This window comes from Crinia signifera, chromosome 19, assembly GCF_055691185.1.
Source record: "Crinia signifera chromosome 19, ASM5569118v1, whole genome shotgun sequence".
Lineage (NCBI taxonomy): Eukaryota > Metazoa > Chordata > Amphibia > Anura > Myobatrachidae > Crinia > Crinia signifera.
In genome coordinates, this window is record NC_139226.1 from 133729513 (window position 1) to 133745162 (window position 15650).

At 47.5% G+C, this 15650-nt stretch overlaps 1 protein-coding gene across 3 annotated transcripts in view; it reads left to right on the forward strand.

The window, feature by feature from the left end:
• MIB2 (MIB E3 ubiquitin protein ligase 2) overlaps positions 1-15650 on the forward strand; it is a 111226-nt gene that overhangs the window by 34878 nt on the left and 60698 nt on the right. For all 3 annotated transcript variants that reach the window (XM_083163399.1, XM_083163398.1, XM_083163400.1), the window contains exon 2: positions 14335-14680. In XM_083163399.1, coding sequence (XP_083019525.1) covers positions 14434-14680 — 247 coding nt within the window. In that variant the 5' untranslated portion in view covers positions 14335-14433. The remainder of the gene's footprint in view (positions 1-14334; positions 14681-15650) is intronic.

A 15650-nucleotide genomic window follows, 5' to 3' on the forward strand; every position in this document is an offset into this window, starting at 1 on the left:
GTAAATCGCAAGTCGCCCTAGTGTATGGGGGCCTTAATAATGCTACCTCTGTTTAGTCTGATAGCGTTAACTGCATAGTCACAAAAATATGTAATTATATATCATTTATTAATTATAATACATCTTATTTTATGTATACACCTGTGTAACGGCATGGTTTCTTATTTCAGACTGAGTAGAGGTAGTGCTGATTGTTTTGACACAGTTTCCTGCCGCATAGCCCCTAGGGACCGGCGTTACACACCGCACCTAGCGGATTCCTACATACCGTCTTGGTGCAGAACCCATACACTGAACGTGTGAGCCTGACTAGTTACTATTAGGGGGAAATTTACTGATGGGGGTTCTAGTTCACATAGGGGGAGATTCTCTAAGCTAAAAATGCGGTAAAAACCCCGTTATCTGGGTTTTTACCGCATTTTGGGATGCTGTAAGCATCCCCTGCCGGGTTACCGCGGGGGGGGGCATCGCCAGAAAAATCTGGCGATGCCCCATAGAAGCCAATGGGCTTCTATCGCAACCCTCCGCCGCCCCACGCCGCCGCCCCGCATCGCCCTCTCCCCCCTCACCTGTGTCCGGGCAGCACAGCGCAGTGCTGCCCGGACCTGTGACCTCCCTGCACTGAACCTCTTCCGGGTGCAGGGAGGAGGAGAGCCCGGCGCAGCAGCGCCGGGTGTGGGAGGGAGGGGAGAGCCGCCGGGACCTGCTGGGACCCGGCGACTCTCACCGCAAAGGACAGCTCTTAACACAAGAGCTGTCCTTTGCTATAATTATTGCATATGTTACAGCATATACGATAATTAAATATGCGAAGGGGGGCGAAGATTCTTAGAGAATCTCCCCCATAGGCTGTTGTTATGGGAAACCAATCAGAATCTATTTATTTAGCACCTTCTAGAAGATACAGTAATAGATAGTGGGTGAATTTACTAAGATGTGAAATACACTGCACAGGTCATGTTGCTATGGGCAACCAATCAGAAGCTACTTCTTATTTATTTACCACCCTCTAGAAGATAGTAAACAGGATGTGATTGATTGCCCATAGCAACATGACCTGTGAAGTGTATTTCACATCTTAGTAAATGTCCCCCTAGGTATTGTGGGCCTAGTATTCTGCTTCCTTGTAGCCAGCACATCTTAAGCCCCGTACACACAGGGCAACGGGAGCTGGCGGTGCTGAGCGTTTTGCTTAAGCAGGATCGCTCAGCACAGATCTCGGCACACATGCGGTGCACCCGCGATGTGTCTGGGCTCAGCATATTTTACCTATGCTTATAGACAAAACCCGGCAATCTTAGAGGGAAAGACCGTGCATCCACTATCTCTCCCTGTGGGCGGTGGCTGCGCCTCGCCATCGCTGGGGGGGGCATACACACGGAGCGATCCATGCTCCATGATCTAGTCAGATCGCTTAAAAAATGCTGTACGCCCCTTTATGTAATTGTGGGGGAGGTGTATCAATCTGCCTATAACGTTTTTTAAATAACGAGTCCCGCTTCTCCAGCATAACGTGGAGAAGCTGGAAAACGTTAAAGGCAGATGTATTAACACCCCCCCCCCAAGCCGATAAGGAGAGCCGTTGTGCCCAGCGTGAACGGCTCTCCTGATCGGCTCCCCTGCGCATACGCACTCGCGGCTTACCAAGCCAGAAGCAGGGCTAGCGTGGTCCCCGTAGTGGGGGATAGGACAACGCTAGCCCTGAGCTGGCGAAGCAGCCGGGGCGATTTAATGCCTGTGCGGCTGTTAATACATCGCCCCGGCCGCTAATCACTCATAGCGACTGCAGCGAGCGATGCGAGGGGATGTGGTGCACTTTAAACTGTGTCCATGTCGACTGTGTTGACATTCAGGTAAAAAAAAACAGTGAATAACCCCATGTCGAGCTTTTGACTGTCCACCTAGACATTGTCTAACTAATGACCTGTCGAATTAATGACCTTTCGACCTAGAACCATGTTGACATTTTCCCATGTCGACCTAGACTTAAGTCGACCTTTTCCCATGTCGACCTAATGGTGTCGACCTGATGACTGTCGACCACCATGCTGTAGACCAAATGATCCCAACCAATGGGATATACCGACATCAAACTATGGAGTGTAGTATTTTGCCATACAGAATGATGCCGCTCCAACCAGATATCAGGGCAGGGCTAGATACTGATTAAACAGCTGACGGACTGATGTTTCTTCACAGCACTAGTACTTAATGGTACATTCAGCTCATACTTGCCTACTTTTGAAAACTTGTTTCAGGGAGATTATAGTTGGAAATAGAATTTTGCACAGCACCCCACTGAGGTGGCCTGTCATGCTCCACCCAAAGGGCGTGTCTAGTTCCATATATGGAGAGATTGTGAAAAGAGATTTTTTTAAAAATGATTTGCATCCAAATGTAGATGAGCCCCAAAGCAGGTAGTAAGAGTTACTATACTTGGTACAGTGCTGAGAAATGGTGCTGATGATTCCATGTAAATGTATCTGTCTCTCATTTCTCTTTTCCCCCAAACTGTAACAGTGTAATGTGGGCTCAGTGAAATTAGGGAGATTGGTAGACTAATGAGGGAGAGAGGGAGATTGCTGCTATTTCAGGGAGTCTCCTGCAAAATGCAGGAGGGTAGGCAGCTATGATTCAGCTACTTAGAAGCAAATCATGTCATCCGTCAGTATTTTTAGGTTGTTGTGTGGGAATAGAAAGTAGAGCGGGAGCAGGGTAAAGATTGAGTATCAGAAGTGCACATATTAACATTTTGTATTACAGAGGGGCTTGCTGACAATACAAGGTTACTGGCACAACGCACATGGGAGTTTCTGTGGGTCTGCAGATTTAATGGGAACACTGACCTGGATCATATCTTCTTCCACACTGCCATTGTAGATTGTCAGGCTAATTCCACACAAAAAAAAAAGACAAAAAAGAATGCGGCGCCTGGATTAAAAATTAAAATCGAAAAAATAAATGAATTTACGTTCTCTGTTTTACGCAGATTCATTCTAACCCAGGTTCACTTCCTTACCAGGTGATTTAGGACGCATAAATATTAATTAGGGGCCCGGAGGCACAAGGACACTAATTCTTTTTCCCATTTCTGAGGAGAATGAGTCTTCTCTGCTTGCAGACAGGTGTTATTGAGTATATTCATGTTGCAGTCGTTAGAAGTAATCTACAGGGAGCTACTGATAAGGTAACAGAGGGGTGAAGGAACCCAGGAGAAGTAAGCAGCCCCCCCAACTGCTGTGGGATTGCACATCCTAGTGGTCCAATCTCAAAGTTAGCTCAGAATGCCTGGGATCTGTAGTTCAACGGCAATTAGAGGGACACTTATTGTCCACCCCCTGTTTTAATGGAAAATGGCTTAAATGGACAGCAAGTGGATGTCCCGGTCAGTGGAAAAACCACTCTTTGAGTGTTGTCAGTCAAATAAAGGTGACGACCGGACAGGGTGGTAAGATTTGCCATATGAGAAGAAATTGACCACACTCATCAAACGGCCCTTTTTGTTTCAGGAGTAGAGTGTTTGCAGAAGCAGAAGCTGGACACAGACGCAACAGGGGTTAACAGGCAAGCCAGATGGCATAGCATTGACATTAGGAAGAGAGAAGGACGTGTGAACCAGAGACGCAAGTTATCATGTCATTGTGGTTTACTTGTGCCTGTAGCAGCTGCATTTTCCCTCAGGATGCTCCTTCAGGCAGTCAGGACTGGACTTCAAAAGAAATGCTGGATTACAGTGGGACAGGGAAGGGAGACAGAGCCAGATCTGGGGAAGGGTAACTGTAGGACAAGAAAGCAGGGCACTCAGACAAAAGAGTAAATACATAACTGTCCGTGACCGTATAATAGGATACACCAGAAAGACTGTGCTAGGACTGATAATAGCTAGTTCTGGCAATGCTGATAAGACCAAGGCTAAAGGGCTGTACACACGGCAGGCTGCTGGCTTAGGTCACTCAGCAATTGTGACTATATGTGTATATTTGGCCATAGGCTAAATACACACAGACGTTCAGCTACTGTCTATATCGCCTGGTGATAGTGGCGCTATGGGGCCGTGCGTCGCTATCACCCGCAGTGTATACGCGGTGCGATTTCAGCTAACCGAGGCGATTTTTATTATAAATGGCTCGGCCAAATCGCACCATGCGCACGCGGCTTAAGGGTGACATTTTATCAGAATATTCTAAAAAAGAAAAGTGGGATTTTGCCCATATGAACCAATCATAGTAACTATTATTTACATACCTCCCAACGTGTGAGTCCAATGAATGAGACCCAAAGTTTGCGCGCTCCCACAAGGCCATGCCCATTTGTGCTGTGAGCTGCTGGCCGTACCCCCATGCTCTCTAAGTCTGGGAATAGATACAGCGTCAATCCACCGCTGCTCTGATCATCGCCGGGTAGATGGGACACCGGAGGGCCCCGCGCAGAACACGGGATCGTCCCCAAAAAAAGGGACGGTCCTGCGAAAATCGGGACAGTTGGGAGGTATGCATTTATATATCACGTATTGGATTACTGATAGCTACTGGTTCCACCTAGAGCACTTTGGGCCTGATTCAGTCTAAACTGACTCCTATTTTTGCCACAGGTCGCCAAAAAGGTGCTGATGTCACGTGCTGTCAGACGTCCACCCGAGCATGCATTGACTCGTCTGCGTTCCCAGGGGCGTTTCCCTGCTCCTGCCCCCTATTAACCCCTCTGGAGCGAATGGCCCAGCGACTGTGAAATTCACCCAAGGCGTTTGCTCCATGGGTTTGCAGATGCACATTCACGCATGTGCTAAACACCCCACCATTGGACAATGGGCCGATTTGTTTTATGTTTCAGCTTAGTTCAACCCACTCACAGCCAGGGCCAGTGCAAGTCCCCCGCCTGCTCCTCACGGCACTACACACGCTCGGGGGGGGGGGGGGGGGAGATTTCAGCGGGCACTACCCACGCTCTGGAGGGGGGGAAGGGTGCGAACGATACTGCGGCACGGGGGGAGGGTGTGTGGTGCCCGCACCCCTCCGTGTCCAGGGGGGTCATCGTTGATTCACGGGTGGGATGGGGGGGGGAAGCTCACTGACTCACCTGCTCCCCTCTCCCTGTTTCTGTGGTACCTCTCTATGGTACCTCTCCTCGACGGCTCAGTACCGCCCTCCAGTGGCCGACACCCTAGGCAAATGCCTATACCTGCCTAGTGGTGGCGCCGGCCCTGCTCACAGCACACTTATGGATAGAAGAGGAGAAGGCACAGGGAGGAAGATGACATTGTGAGAGATAAAAAAACAGCCAATCCGTTTCGGCCTTACATTTTACAGACTGTGTTTGAAAAATGACAGGAGGGAGCTGATTGGCTGGTACTTTATCTCTCGCAATTGTATCTCTCTTCAAGCTTACCCCCTATAGTACTATTCGTACCATGAAATATAGCACATTGTCTTTACAGATGATGCCCCTGGTATTATATGTACCATTACATCCGTCTGTTCCACCCCTCTGTTACTCTGAACATTTGCATTTACAATGAGAGGAGGCATAAGTCGGAAAGCCCATCTGATTTGTCTTACAGGCTCCTTTCTGTGACATCTGTGTATCTGAGATGGCGTGTCCCTGTTCTCACCAGGGGCAGCCAAGTACATCACAGTCTGATGCCTATCTAAACTGCTCCTCCTTTATTTTTTTTAGCTACAGGACAAAAGAATGAAATGCCCTGGGGTTAATTCTTTCATATCTTTGGCATTTGGCAATAGTCTGTCTGGATTTGGAGGCAGATACAAGGTTTTTGTATCTGCACCCTCTGTGTTGTGATAGTGTTCCCCCGGGCAAGCCTTTTTTTTTTTTTTTTCAATATGACTGTTACAAAGGAGAGTTTTATTTTGTCTGTGGTCTGTGCAGTCATTGAATACCTTACATGGTGGACTGATGTGACACCTAATCTGAGGGAATCAATTTTTAAGATGAGCACATGTTGTGTTGTGTTGTGTCTCTAGTAAATCTAATGACAACACAGTGATATGGTATATATATATAGTGGTCTGGTAGACTCGGCACTCCTCCAAAGGATACAGCTGCCCGAGTGCACTTGCAAAACAATGATAGATGGGGTGAGGATGTACTGATAGCCCTAGTTAGGGGAAGTACACCGCATGGCACTCCAGGGACTTCACACCGATGAGAGAAAAAGTGTGCATTAATCACAACGTTTCAAGGCTCCTTGGCCCCGTCATCAGGTGTACAGTGAACAGGTGGTGCGTGAAGACCCGTTCGTGGGGGGGGGGGGGGGGGGGGTGTTGCGGGCAGACCTGTTCGTGCGGGAGGGGTTGCAGGCAGACACGCTATCGCAGGGGGGTGCGGCTAGACCCGCTTGCTGAGGAAGGGGGGGTGCGGGCAGACACGTTTGCGGGGGGTTCGGGCAGACCCGTTCGCAGGGGGGGTGCGGGCAGAGCCACAGCTCACCTGCACCAGTTGGTTATGGCGGGTGTGTGCTGTAGCCCTGGCTGTGGGTGGGGGGGTGGTGTTTTCAAAGTGGGTGGGGATGTGTATAATGCTGGTCTTTTCCCTAGGGGGGGTGGGTTTGTGTATAATGCTGGGCAGGGGGTGTCCTGACGCTGTCAATCACTCTTGTAACCCCGCACACCGTTATACACACAGGGGATGAGTGACAGATCTGGCTAAATATATAAGATATATATATATATATGATCTGCACTGCACATTTTTCACAAACACTGAGGGCCTTTTTCTGGTTCACTCCTGTCAAATTCCTTCTTAGATGGACAAAACCATGTGCACTGCAGGGGGGGCAGATGTAAAATGTACATTGGTACCCCTGCAAGCTCTACACACCTCGAGAAGCTCGTCCCCTCCTTTCAGTTTATATAACCCGCAACTGATCTGTATATTTTGTGATTCCCTTTTTTTCTGTCTGTTTGATGTCTGCGGTTGGCCTATCTCCCTGACAGCCCCCCATTTTACCCCCTTCCTTTTTTGCCTTCCCCATGCTTAACTTTACATGTATTCAATAAAAAAAAAATATTTTGAATATAAAAAAAAAGACTAAAGAATGCATCCGCAACGGAAACCAATTAAATATAAGTAAATAATGTAAACTCCGGGCCTGAATCAGTTTTTCATTTATTTGCGAAACGTAAAAATGTGAAATTTAGTTATGCCGCAGTATAGTTTTTTATATTTCCAGGACTTTGGGATTTGTCGATTGGAGCCACTCCGGTGTAAATTCATAGTAGTAGAGGTGTGGAGGCCCATAGCAGTAATCCTGTGCAGCCAAGAAGCCAGAAGGCTAATTTATTAACGCTTCTAGAAATGAAAAGTGTTGCTGTTGCCCGTGGCAACCAATCAAATTCTAATAATTTTCTAGTTTGCAGTAGAGAACTGATAGCTAGACTCCGGTTGGTATGGATAACACAACCACTTTTTCTTTTTAGAAGCTTTAGTAAGACTACAGTACCCCTGGTTTGAGTTAGTGATCTCATAGAATGAAAGTTGTACAAAGTCCTCACTTGCCCTGTCACATGATCTCACATCACGTCAGTGGCATTATCCAGCGAGTCCCTGTAATGCTGTTTTGCCTTGTCAGTTGTAAATGAGGATTAAAGTTCTCAATGCAAGCCAACGTTTTATGTGATGTAACGCCACGTGGCCGGGCCTTGTAAATCCCGAATTCATTACTGCGACTCATTAGCATAGTTCTATATGTCGTCATAGTCCTATTTTGGCTTTGAGCATTTTATGTGTTCTATATTTCAGCGGCATTGAATGGATGATGTCGTACACACTGTAAATATGGTGTCAGCAGATAGCATCTGATATGTAACTGGCACTACTGGAGACATGATATGTAACTGGCACTACTGGGGACATGATACGTAACTGGCACTACTGGGGACATGATATGTAACTGGCACTACTGGGGACATGATATGTAACTGGCACTACTGTGGACATCTGTATCTGGCACTACTGGGGACATGATATGTAACTGGCACTACTGGGGACATGATATGTAACTGGCACTACTGGGGACATGATATGTAACTGGCACTAGTGTGGACATCTGTATCTGGCACTACTGGGGACATGATATGTAACTGGCACTACTGGGGACATGATATGTAACTGGCACTTATGTGGACATCTGTATCTGGCACTAATGGGGACATGATATTTAATTGGCACTACTGGGGACATGATATGTAACTGGCACTACTGGGGACATGATATGTAACTGGCACTACTGGGGACATGATATGTAACTGGCACTACTAGGGATCTGTACCAGCACTACTGGGGACATGATATGTAACTGGCACTACTGGGGACATGATATGTAACTGGCACTACTGGGGGCATGATATGTAACTGGCACTACTGGGGACATGATATGTAGCTGGCACTACTGGGGACATGGTATGTAACTGGCACTACTGGGGACATGATATGTAACTGGCACTGCTGGGGACATGATATGTAACTGGCACTGCTGGGGACATGATACAGTATGTAACTGGCACTGCTGGGGACAAGATATGTAACTGGCACTACTGAGTACATGATATGTAACTGGCACTACTGGGGATATGATATGTAACTGGCACTACTGGGGACATGATATGTAACTGGCATTAATGGGGACATGGTATGTAACTGGCACTACTGGGGACATGATATGTAACTCGCACTACAGAGGACATGGTATGTAACTGGCACTGCTGGGGACATGATATGTAACTGGCACTGCTGGGGACATGATATGTAACTGGCACTACTGGGGACATGATATGTAATGGCAATACTGGGGACATGATTTGCAACTGGCACTACTGGGGACATGATTTGCAACTGGCACTACTGGGGACATATGTAAATGGCACTACTGGGGCATGATATGTAACTGGCACTACTGGGGACATGATATGTAACTGGCACTACTAGGGATCTGTACCAGCACAACTGGGGACATGATATGTAACGGGCACTACTGGGGACATGATATGTAACGGGCACTACTAGGGATTTGTACCAGCACTACTGGGGAGATGATATGTAACTGGCACTACTGTGGACATGATATGTAACTGGCACTACTGGGGACATCTGTAACTGGCACTACTGGGGACATGATATGTAACTGGCACTACTGGGGACATGATATGTAGCTGGCACTACTGGGGGCATGATATGTAACTGGCACTACTGGGGAAATGATATGTAACTGGCACTACTAGGAATCTGTACCAGCACTACTGGAGACATGATATGTAACTGGCACTACTAGGGAGCTGTACCAGCACTACTGGGGACATGATATGTAACTAGCATTACTGGGGACATGATATGTAACTGGCACTACTGGGGACATGATATGTAACTGGCACTACTGGGGACATGATATGTAACTGGCACTACTGGGGACATGATATGTAACTGGCACTACTAGGGATTTGTACCAGCACTACTGGGGAGATGATATGTTACTGGCACTACTAGGGATCTGTACCAGCACTACTGGGGACATGATATGTAACTGACACTACTGTGGACATCTGTATCTGGCACTAGTGTGGAAATCTGTAACTGGCACTACTGGGGACATGATATGTAACTGCCACTTCTGGGGACATGATATGTAACTGGCACTACTAGGGATTTGTACCAGCACTACTGGGGAGATGATATGTTACTGGCACTACTGTGGAAATCTGTAACTGGCACTACTGTGGAAATCTGTAACTGGCACTACTGGGGACATGATATGTAACTGGCACTAACTAATTGCAAGAACATGATTGCTTGGCATTCAATGTCAGTGCCTGAGATAGTACACAAACTTTGTTTCAGGTTTTGAAACCTTGTTATAAATAAAATATCTTTGTGTGTATTTCATGTGTTTGATGTGTTTGTACGGCATAAATGCAAGATACCTCAAGATACATCATTGAAATATAAAAATATTCCAAAATACGGAATAATCCATTATCCAAAATTCTTCGGGTCCCGAGCATTTTGGATAAGGGATACTCAACCTGTATTATCCTTTATTTATCTGCTGCCACAACAGTTCTGCAGCAACCAACAAAGTACAAAAACATATGCGCAAAACAAGAAGCCACTCGCTGTACAAGACAATGCCAGGCAAGGACAAGGTTTATATACATTGCTGAATCAGGGGTCATAACACTCCAATAAGCAGCGGGTTGGCAGAAACCAAGGATTACATAACATTTCGGGTAAGGAGAGAAGATGGTCCTACCCGTGAGAGCTTACATTCTAAAGGCCCCCATACACTGTGTGATTTGGGCCTGATCTCACCCGATTCCAGCAGATAAGGCAGAGAAATCAGATGAAATCGCCCAAAATCTCATGCGGATGACATTCGGTCCGATGCGCATCGACCAGAGTCGGAGTTCAGATGTGCTGCATGTCTGACCTCTGACCTCACATGCAAATGGACCATCGCCTGCGATCCTTCCACCTGGGGAGGTCTCGGGTGACTCATTCAGAGAAGTCGCATACTGTATGGGGGCCTTTAAGGGGAGGGGTAGACAGGCAGGGATGACAAATTCTCCATATGGGAAAATAAACCTTAATCCCATCCATATAAATACAATTATGGGCAACTCTGAAAGTCTTATGTAGCAGTTTTATATCGTCCCTCTTGAATTTAGAAAGGCTGCCCCTTCCCTGGGAGTAAGCCATACTTGCCTACTTTTAAATTCTCCTCTCCGGGAGAAGCCCGGAGAGGAGTCTGTCAGCATCACATTTGGTGGCAGGGATCTGATGTAGATGTTATCAAGCCCCGCCCCCAGCACTGGAACCCCCAGAGGGGTGGGGCTAAATTGTACTATTTGCATATTTAGCCCCTCCCCTCCCTGCAAATAGCTGCGAATCGCGGTAATTCAATGAGGCGGCCGGTCAGCTGCAGGGGAGATCCGGAGGGTGAGGCAGAATCCGGGAGGATTACCCACCTTTCCGGGGGCCGGGAGGGGGATCCGATTTCCGGGACCCCCCCCCCGGCCAATCCAGGAGGGTAGGCAACCCTGGAGTAAGCAAGAGTAGGAAGAGATGTTTTCGGTAGGGGTTGGTGCTGCCCTGCAAAAACCAGTACCTACACCTAGTGTTCATTCTAGCACCCGCCATCTTTAAAAAATCATGCAGTTCCTCTTTCATGCCTGGGGTGTCGCTGTCTGCTGTGCTGTTTCTAGCACAGGTCTGGTTTGCATATTAGTGCTGATATACAGACCACACTGTGCTAGAAGCACTGCAGCAGACAGCGACACCCCAGGCAGGGAAGAGGAACTACATGGGTTATCAAAGATGGCGGGTGCTAGAATGAACACTACTACACCTATGCTTCCATTAATTTAATTTTAAACTTTTACTTATTTTTAAAAAGTCATCAGCTTAACCTGATATACACTGTCCCTTTACTGTAAGCCAATCAGCAACATTAGAATAGTTTAAGAAATATACCCACGTTTATGATTGGATTCCATATGATACTTCAAACCAACCAGAAGCATGGAAACGGTTACAGTGAAAACAACGTTGACATGCCCCAGAGCCTCGGCTAGATTTATATTAATGCTATTTCTTTCATTCAAAATTGTTGGCCACAGTCTATGCGCTTTGTTGTTTCCATCCCATTTATTATTGCCTAGAGACTCTGGACTGACCCCAAAGGCCCCTGTGATAAATAAGTACAATCTTTAGAAAGGGTTATCAGAAGCGAATAAACAAGGGACCTTTTCCAGGAAAATAGACCTATGTCATCCAGTTAGACACCCAGCAGATGTACACAGTTACACTATCTCTACCTCCCCATGTGGGATGCATTCAGTGTTCAATACACCCAATAGACCTCCACCAGCACCTCAAAGAGGATCAGGGTGTCGGTGCCAGAATACAGACATCCCAATCAGTGAGTATACAGGGTGGGCTAGCGCACAACCAAAATGTGGTAGTAGGTTTAGGCACTATTGGGGGTACCTGAGGATAAGCTTCAGAGAGGGGGATTAGGTTTGGGCAATTAAAACAGAGGGGTAAGGGTTAGGCTGTGGAGCGGGAGGGTTAAATTACAGCAGCGGGGTAAAGGTGTAACCGGCTAGCGGGGAGGGTAAGGATCAGGCTGTAGCAACGGTAATGGGTTAGGCTGCTGAAAGGGGGGTATAGGATAAGGGGGGATGGGGGAGAGGGTTAGCTTACTGATGGATTGTCCATATCAGGATTCCGCGGTCGGTCTTTTTACTGCCGGCATCTCTGCTGCCGGATATCATATGTATCCCCCACATGTACATTCAATATTGGCAAACAGATCCATTAACAGTACACATTTGCCATGTGCTGTTGTCAAGATTGAAAAAAAGCTGCAGCTATGATTGACCATCATGTAGATACTAGTGGGTGAGTGGTGTTCTTTCTAGTGTTCATTCTAGCACCCGCCATCTTTGAAAATCCATGCAGTTCCTCTTCCCTGCCTGGGGTGTCGCTGTCTGCTGTAGTGCTTCTAGCACAGTGTGGTCTGTATATCAGCACTTCGTAGGAAATAGCGGCGGGGATTGAATACCCCTATAAATAATATATTAGTTTAATCTTTTTTTAAGTTGAATTAGTGAAATAAATGAACTTTTGCAAGATATTCTAATTTGTTTCGAGTTTCACCTGTATCTGTGATCTTTTAATTTTGTACCTTCGCTTTGATGTTTGTGCTGAGAAAACCACAATGATAAGTAGTCGTCCGATGTGCTGCAGTACAGAGTACATACAGGGCAGCAGACTGAAATTACATTCTCGTTATTGGCTTGCGTTTGTTTGCTCAAGCTTTATTGCTTCACTGAACTGTAAATTATTTAATCTATCTGTTATTTGACTATTCCTCTTTGTTTGCGCAGAAGTTGCTGTCATGTTGGGGTTGCTTTGTCTGCTGGACATGAGATGTGACCATAAAAAACAACTGCAGTTTTAGCATGTCATCTGTATTTACACAATATTTTAAGGCCCCATACTTCACGTGATTTGGGCCTGATTTCACCCGATTCCGGAGGATCGGGCCAAAAAATGGGGTGGTATGACATCTGATCTGATCCGATGCACGGTCTCGGATCAGACTCAGAGGTCGGACGCTCTGTCAGCAGCACTGATCAGCTGTTTTCAAACTCATTTGCATCAACCAATCATATTATGCTCTCCTTTCTAAACTCATTAGCATCTACCAATTAGATGCTCTCATTTCTAAAGTCATTTGCATCAGCCAATCAGATGCTCTCTTCTGTAAACTCAATGGCATCAACCAATCAGATGCTCTCATTTCTAAACTAATTTGCATAAGGGTTTTCTTTGTTCTCCATAACACATAAGCACCCACGATGTATCGCATCCAATGCGGCAGGGAGCGAGGTCTGGGGAGCAGCGCCCTGGCGCAGTAGGCGGGGACCGGAGAGCAGGGTCTAAGGTAGCGGCAGACGGGGACAAGGATCAGAGAGTAGGGTCCGGGAGAATAGAAAAAAAATCCTTTTCAAAAGACTGGGCCGCCACTGACCCAATGGTTTACATACATCTGCGATATTGGATATTAGGTCGACATGCATTTAGGTTGACATGAGTCTAGGTCAACATGGGTTAGGTCGACAGGGTCATTAGATCAACATCAACATAGATCGACAGTCAAAAGGTTGACATGGGGTTTCTTACATTTTTTTTTTTTAGCCGACGTGCCAACAGGCGGTATTTCATGCCCTACCATCCACTAGGGCGTGGTGGGAGAATAAAATAGTGTGCCGAGCAGCGAAGCACCGTGCCCGAAGCATTGCGAGCGATGCGAGGGGCTGCGGTTGACTTCCAACTGTGTCAACATTCGGGTAAAAAAAACTGTGAAAAAAAACCATGTCAACCTTGCAACCTGTCGACCTAACCCATGTCGACCGAACACATTTGTCGACCTAAAGCCTTGTTGACCTTGTCCCATGTCGAACTAGACACTTTTTGACCTTCGCCCATGTCGACCTAGATTCCTGTCAGCCTTGCTGCCTGTCGACCCAACGGTGTTGAACTAATGACTGTCGAATCCACACCCCTCCATATATGTGTCACAGATCTACTGAATAAATGAAAACCTCTTTTTGTTTCACTAATAGCTGATTTTTCCGGAAAATGTCTGATTTTCCTGCTGTTACTGATGCATTTGAAATCAATGTAACTTCTTCCCATCATCATCCTCTTTCCCTGGTCTCCTTACTTTATTAATGACAGGATCAGCGTGTGTCATTTCTCTTTATATTTGTTGATATCATACAATTTTACTCATAATAATCGGTTGCTTTCCCTCCATAGGTAAACAGCCTGGTGAGCGTTGGAATTTGCGGTGGGCCTGTTAGCCCCAGCTGCGGAAGTCTTCCCTAATGTGCACCGAGATAACACTGGAGGGGTGAGATGGACTGTGATCCCTTAGCAGCCATGCAAGTGGGAATGCGTGTGGTGCGAGGAGTGGACTGGAAATGGGCAAACCAGGACAATGGTGAGGGCAGCGTGGGCACTGTGGTGGAAATCGGACGTCAGGGCAGCCCTACCACGCCTGATAAAACTGTAGTTGTTCAGTGGGATCATGGCACCAGGACAAACTATCGGACCGGATTCCAGGGATCTTATGATTTACTGCTGTATGACAACGCTCAAACAGGTAAGTGCTTACTGCTGCACAAATACATCATGTATTTATCTTTCTTAAGGTGCCCATACACTAGTAAGATTTATCTTCAGATCTCGCTGGTTGGAACAAAAACATGATTATGGATGAGTGACAGTTTGTCAGTTTTCCAGCATTTCCAAGCAAATGGTCAACTGTCATTTGCTCTCATCCATAACCAGGTTTTTGTTCCAACCAGACAGATAAATCCGCGTGTGTATGGCCACCTTAAAGGCCCCCATACACTAGCCGATTTTGGTCAGATTTCAGCCAGATCAGTCGGATCTGGCCGAAATCGGACCAAAATCGGCTAGTTTTGATGTCCCCTCAGATCTGATGCGCGGTCCCGTGCGCATCGGATCTGCGTCGGGTGGTCGGACCTGCTGCACGTCCGACCACCCGACTTGGGACCTAGTGGGGCGGCGCTGCTGCGGTAGAGGGAGCAGGGGGGGCTGGGGACGCTGCGGGGGACACAAGCGGCATAGAGCCGGGCAGAGGGAGCCGGCGGGAGCTGTCAGTGTTGAATAAATAAAAAAGCCCATACAATGCATGGGCGGCCTGTGATTGGCTGAGCGCTCTCTCAGCCAATTGCTGACTGGCTGAGAGAGCGCTCAGCCAATCACAGGCCGCCCATGCATTGTATGGGCTTTTTTTTTTTATTCAACACTGACAGCTCCCGCCGGCTCCCCCTGCCCGGCTCTATGCCGCTTGTGTCCCCCGCAGCGTCCCCAGCAGCGGGGGACACAGACGCTGTCCCCCACAGCGTCCCCAGCAGCGGGGCACACAAACGCTGTCCCCAGCAGCGGGGGACACAGACGCTGTCCCCCGCAGCGTCCTCAGCAGCGGGGCACACAAACGCTGTCCCCAGCAGCGGGGGACACAGACGCTGTCCCCCGCAGCGTCCTCAGCAGCGGGGCACACAAACGCTGTCCCCAGCAGCGGGGGACACAGACGCTGTCCCCCG